We start from the raw sequence: 6,087 nt of genomic DNA on the forward strand, positions 1-6,087 counted from the left end.
TCGTCTTCTTTGGGTGCCTTAACGCAATCCCCCGTCACAAGGATGAATCAAGTTTGCTCTCCAGTCGTCTGATTCCACACAAAAAGCTCTCATCCCATACAAACACTCATTTTTGTACTTCGAAGTATTGGAATCAGTCCGGATCTGATATTGTGGCGAAGTTTTACGATGGGTTGAGCTCACTAAAGGTACGACATCGGACTTTAAAGGAGTAGCAGGATACCATCCGTAACTGGGATATTTACCTCCAGACTCCACAACGAAGCAGCTCAGACTCCACAACGAACGCACACTCTCCCATTGGCTAAAATACGTCCGTTTCATCTCTTACGTGTTGCTTGCCATTTACAAAAAGGCCGACCACCGTACACATGACCTTGTCGTCGCGTTCCAGCATGCATCGTTGCAGCTGCAGCAGCCCTTTTCGGAACAGAAGTCCTGCCGCCGCCCATGACGGACCTGCAGGACGTGAAGGTCAATGGAGAGGACTTGCTGCCCGATAGCGGCCGCAACTGGAGCCCGGACGTGCTGCTGGAGCTCGTGAAGATCTGACGCTGTGTCCTGGCGCATCCGGACTGGAGTCGCGTGCAGTGCGGCGAGTCGACCTAGTCTAATGTGTTGGGAGTGCTATGAGCTGGGAATATGGGGTGTGCTGCTCCTGCGCTGCACCATCAAGGCGACGATTCTTCGTGGGTCTACCGCGTCAGTCAAGACAGAGTACGTAGTAGTGATTGCATTAAATTCTGCGCTGAGGTTAATTATGAATGTGCTGGACTTATACGCAGTTGTGTCGTACCTTGTGAATCGGAAATACGTTTACACTGGATGGAAAGTGGGCAAGCCGCAGCATATCTGCAGTGACGTTAACATGAGGAGCACCTTCCGAGCTCAATGGGAGGACCAACGTGGGCTCTTCAATGATCAAGTCTAATACAACGCTGGCCTCGTCCTCGCGGAGCAGCATTTGAGTGGCGTTCATTAGAGTCTGGCTCACCATTGCTTCAAGTACCCCTTCAAGTTTTGGTTGTTCTCGAGCCGTACAGACTCAGTGCAGAGTCATTGATAAATTTCCCAGCAATATCAGCATTTGCGAAAGCAATGTGAAGGGAAATATCGCTGTAGCCATACTCTCCCAATAAGTCAATCGGCATCTTACTTCTCCAGCGCGAATTCGTGTATGTTGTGCCTAGCTACGTACTCCTATCTTCCTAAAAACAACTTTTGAAACGGACGTATTTTAGCCAATGGGAGAGTGTGCGTTCGTTGTGGAGTCTGAGGAGGTAAATATCCGTGTCGTAGCTCGATTTTTGTATCGGAAGATTCAACCCTATTCTGTCGATGTGAGCACCCGCTTTTAAAAGAATGCTTTTGTATTAGTAAGCCTTGAGCTTCTACGCAGTACCGCATCTTGAAAATAGTTAGCTGTACGCGAGTTTAAACCTATGACACGCAGGAGGCTCACGAAGGCATTCGGAACACGCCGCGGGTCTTTGCAACTTCGACTGTGGCCCCAGAAACCTGGTGGTTCATGCCTGCCGCAGTCTCCAAAAGCCACATTTTACGTCAGCAGCATGTTCTTTTCGCTCTCGCAGAAGCTCTCCAAGGGCAACACAATGGCCATCACCATTCCTACCATTATTGGCGTGGCATACGGCACCTTTGCCTTCTTCCGCTACACTGGTGCGTCTTGCTGAGCTGTACTCTAAAATACCGGGGCTTAACTTTATTGATTGCGCTGGCAGGCCCGGATCTCGGTGGCGCTGTGGCTGGCGAGCCCAAGACCACTTCCGCTGAGTGGCAGGCTGCCTCTGTGGAGTACGGTAAGGCCCAGAAGGCCAACCCAATCCGCCACTTCAAGGACTAAGGACGGATCAGCAGTCGAGCCGTGTGCGAGGGCTCGGCCCTCCTCCTCCTGAAATTATTGGCCGCGGCGGGGTGGAGCGAGTGGCTGACGACGGGGAGGCAGGCAGCCGACCTAAAGCAGATGACCCTGTGCTCCTTTCGTCTTCCGCACGTCAACACTCATGAATAAAAAAGCACAAGGAAAAAAGCTCCCCGCGGAAGCAGCTCTCTCGGTATTATGAATTGTTCCCGTTGAGGCTCTCACGTGCAGTTCGCCACGATCAACCCTGCACACTTACAGTAGCAGAAGTGATTCCACAGTAGATCAATCCGTTCTGTTCCAGATTCTTCATGCTGCCGGTACTCCTTGTTGCTGCTTGCAGGTGTAGGTGAGCACCTAATCGTGTCAGACGACACTACTACTACAGAACTGTTTTGGTCGTCTCACGTACCAGCTCTGCAACCTGAGTCTTGCGCTTCGCCTCAGCGGCGTCCCAGCCGTCCATAGCTCGCTGTCGTAGCCTTTTCTCCGCTTCATCCTCGTCCTTAAGCTGCTGTTCGTCGTCATCATCCCGGAATCCATAGTAATCTGGTTTGATGTGCTTGTACATATGCTGGCGAGTGCGTTTTCGAGGCTCGACGTCCTCCTTCTGGAAGAGTTCGCGTACGCCTGGGAGGTTCTTAGCGGCGCCGAAGTATTTGTATCCTCCAACCGAACTCACAGGAGTGCCATCTGCATCGTAGGACTGTGGCTGCGACTTGGAATAGTCTGGACCTCCTAGTTGCGCGATTCTCCGCTCCCAATGGCGCTTCTCACGGATGCGCTTGTTGATCTCATCGTTCAGGTCTCGGATCACGTGCTCGCTTGAGCCGGCTGGTAGTTCCAAATCGACATAACAGTTAGACCAGATGTATACGGGCATTCATGACTGCAATACGCACCATTTTGAATATCTGCCACCTTCTTAGAGATCTCGCGGATAATCTGGCGTCTCCAGCGCTCAGCATCCTTGAGGGTGTCACACTGCGAGGCCAAATACGGCCTCCGACTGGCAGTGAAAAGCAAACAACACCAGTGTCAGGCACAGCACAAACCTAGGTTCGTATGCATTCATTGAAGCTCACTTCTTGAAGGTGTCCGCGAAGTCCTGCTTCATGGACGTCCATCGGTTCAGCAGCGACTGCGCCTTCTCCTCGTTACGCGCCATCTTGTAATATTGCCTGAGGTCATACACTGTGTGGGCCACATCACACACAGCCTCAGCTGGCGCCGCATTTCAACCAATCATATGAGTTTAGCAAACATGGGGCTCACACGTCCCGACTGCTGACTCATGGCAATGGTGGGGCTCTGGACCGCGGCGACGCGCTCGACCCCGCTGCTGCGTGGGCGTCTGTGTTCGACGCTCAAGCCGCAGGTAGCGGCCTACGACCTAGTGGTGATCGGTAGTGGACCATCCGCCACGCAGTGCGCACTCGAGTCTGCCAAACAGGGTAAACGTGTTGCCATTGTGGACAAGAAGACACGACTGGGTGGTGTGTGTGTTCACACGGGCACGATCCCGTCCAAGACGTTTCGTGAGGCTGTGCTGCATCTCTCAGGCTATCGTCACCATGGTTTCTATGGCAAATCCTACAGTATGAAGACCGTGACAATCGAGGATATTTTGTATCGTGTGCAGCGAGTCGTGAGCTCCGAAGAGGACGTGGTGCGCGCTCAGCTGAAAGCTGCGAGAGTGGACGTTGTGCCAGGTTTTGCGCGCTTCGAAAACGAGCACGAGATCTCCATCGTCCGAGATGAGGACGACAAGAAGAAGAACAGCTCAGTCACAGGTCGCAGCAATGTGGACTCACTCTCTCGTATCAAGGCCGATAAATTCCTCATCGCATGCGGTACGAGACCTGCACACAACCCGCTTATCCCTATCGATGGTAAGGTTGTCATCGATAGTGACCAGATCCTCAGTCGCGACATGCACCAGCTGCCACGTTCGCTTATCGTCTTGGGCGCTGGTGTCATCGGCATGGAATACGCATCCATGGTCAATGTCGTGCCTGGCCACACAGTCACAGTCGTGGATGGACGGCCAGACGTGAGTGTTTTCAAGTACAATAAAGGGAAAGGGCGATACTAAGTGGATTGTTGTACACAGATACTGTCCTTCTGCGACCGCGAGATCATCAGCAACCTCACGTATGAGATGCAGAGCAACGGAGCACGGTTCCTACTGGGCGAGACTGTTAAGAAAGTTGAGGTAAATTGTCGAGGACGCTGCAATACGTGGATTGAAACCGCTTTCTAACATGGTAGCTGAGTTTTCAGACGACGGACAAGCGCGTGAAGGTATTCTTCAACAGCGGCAAGGCACTTAGTGCCGACGCGCTATTGTACACGGTGGGCCGTCAGGCGGCCACGGACGGACTGAATCTCGAAGCGGTGGGACTCTCGCGCAACCATCGCGGCCTCATCAACGTCAACAAGAATTACCAGACTGACCAGCCTCACATGTAGGTGTTGGGCACCCCTTTATTTGTCAGGTGGTCGCGGTAGTCTTACCCATTCTTCTGTTGGCTTATCTTTCCAGCTACGCTGCTGGCGACTGCATTGGTGCCCCAGCACTTGCCTCCACAAGCATGGAACAAGGTCGTCTGGCGTCGTGCCACATGTGGAATCCGGACGAGGAACTCGCTGCCACGAGTCAATTGGAGAACGGCAACTATCCATACGGCATCTACACAATCCCAGAGATCTCTATGGTGGGCCAAACGGAGCAGCAACTCACGAAGGATTGCGTCAACTACGAGATTGGAATTGCCAAGTACTCGGAACTTGCAAAAGGCCAGATGATGGGGGCCATGGCTGGTGGCACTTTGAAGATCCTATTCGATCCTGACACACTCAAGGTGTTCGGTGTCCACGCCATCGGAGAGGGAGCTACGGAGATTATTCACATTGGACAGGTAGCAATGGCCATGGGCTGCTCTCTGACCTACTTCCGCGACGCTGTGTTTAACTATCCAACGCTAGCGGAAGCTTACCGTGTCGCCGCCTTGAACGGACTGGGCCGTCTCAGTCGTAACACTGAAGAACACTAATCACACAAGTAGCTGTCTACCTGGTTGCTGATGCATGGATAGACAGACATGTGCAAAACGAAATATATGGATGAATATACACGTCTTTCCGACCGATAGTTAGGTGAGATTGTAATTGTACAGGAAGCAACACTTTTTAAACCAACCACAAATCTTTATTTGAACATTTCCGCCAATCATATAATCTAAGGTTAGGGCTCCGGCTCCGACAGCTTCCGACAAATATTTGTCGGAACCAATGACAAAATATGAATATGTCAATACAAATGTCAAGTTGTTAGGGCATTGCTGACACTTCCGGTCTCTAGGTACTATCCTATGTTAGGCAAGTCGCCAGCCTAAGGCAGCACAAAAGTCTTAGTGGCTAGGAGTGCACAGTTGGAAAGCAGACGAAGCAGACATGAGCCTGGCATCGTTCGTGCCAGCAAACACGCAGAAAGCGCGTACCACCGCGGTATGCGCTTTCAAGCGTATGCTGGAAGAGGAGATGGTAAGCCTAGAGTATGTGCAGGCTAGCATTGCGTCTGACACGACTGGCAAGCGCTTCGCCTCAATAATGGACCGCTTTGGGTTCTATCTGGCTACTAACGAAGGTAAGAAAGGCAAACTTGCACGCAACACTGCCGTTTCGTATTATAGATATGTAAAGCTTTGGCTATTTGATCTGTATCCTCATCTAAGGGTGCCTACGGAGCTTCAGCTACTGAAGCAAAGTAAAACTCTAGATAAGCACTGTCCGAAAACAGAGAAAGGAGGTATTGTTAACTAGGCGCCTCCTTGTACAAAGGAGGACCTGCATGCACTTACACAATATGTCTACAGCAACGCTCGCGTGAAAGCCGACTACCAGGATTCTGCACTCGCGTGCCCGATGTGGCACTGCTTCGGGCGATCGTCGGACCTGGGGTACATCAAAAAGCAGCACGTGTCAGTTTCAGCTGACGGTGTCTTCTACGTGCGTCTGCTGCGCGTTAAGACCGCCGAGATGCAGGGACTAACGCTCGTGCCAGACAAGACGGACTTCCTGACTTGCCCAATCCACGCGTTGGCTGTGGCGCTGGCAACGCAGGATGCACCATGCGGCTCGCTGCTCAGCCAGCTACCAGACCTTGTTCCCGTTGAAGCCACCACCAGCGCCCCCGGACTGCC

At 52.2% G+C, this 6,087-nt stretch overlaps 4 protein-coding genes across 4 annotated transcripts; 3 read left to right on the forward strand and 1 right to left on the reverse strand.

The window, feature by feature from the left end:
* Positions 1–362: 362 nt before the first annotated feature.
* Positions 363–552, forward strand: PITG_19062 (uncharacterized protein; the record flags this gene model as incomplete). The annotated part of the gene is made up of 1 exon (XM_002997009.1): positions 363–552. The coding sequence occupies one exon, from the start codon at positions 451–453 to the stop codon at positions 550–552; it is 102 nt and encodes a 33-aa protein (XP_002997055.1).
* Positions 553–1,427: 875 nt separating this feature from the next.
* On the forward strand, positions 1,428–2,484 carry PITG_19063 (uncharacterized protein; the record flags this gene model as incomplete). Its single annotated transcript, XM_002997010.1, has 2 exons — positions 1,428–1,680; positions 1,743–2,484. The coding sequence occupies 2 exons, from the start codon at positions 1,443–1,445 to the stop codon at positions 1,862–1,864; spliced, it is 360 nt and encodes a 119-aa protein (XP_002997056.1).
* On the reverse strand, positions 2,192–3,050 carry PITG_19064 (pre-mRNA-splicing factor ISY1; the record flags this gene model as incomplete). Its single annotated transcript, XM_002997011.1, has 4 exons — positions 2,192–2,208; positions 2,291–2,716; positions 2,785–2,891; positions 2,968–3,050. 4 exons carry the CDS (start codon positions 3,048–3,050, stop codon positions 2,192–2,194), a joined length of 633 nt encoding a protein of 210 aa, XP_002997057.1.
* Positions 3,051–3,170: 120 nt separating this feature from the next.
* PITG_19065 (pyridine nucleotide-disulfide oxidoreductase, putative) lies at positions 3,171–4,938 on the forward strand (the record flags this gene model as incomplete). Its single annotated transcript, XM_002997012.1, has 4 exons — positions 3,171–3,935; positions 3,996–4,097; positions 4,166–4,350; positions 4,428–4,938. 4 exons carry the CDS (start codon positions 3,483–3,485, stop codon positions 4,936–4,938), a joined length of 1,251 nt encoding a protein of 416 aa, XP_002997058.1.
* Between the last annotated feature and the right edge of the window lie 1,149 nt (positions 4,939–6,087).

This window comes from Phytophthora infestans, genomic scaffold (genome assembly GCF_000142945.1).
Source record: "Phytophthora infestans T30-4 supercont1.91 genomic scaffold, whole genome shotgun sequence".
Lineage (NCBI taxonomy): Eukaryota > Oomycota > Peronosporomycetes > Peronosporales > Peronosporaceae > Phytophthora > Phytophthora infestans.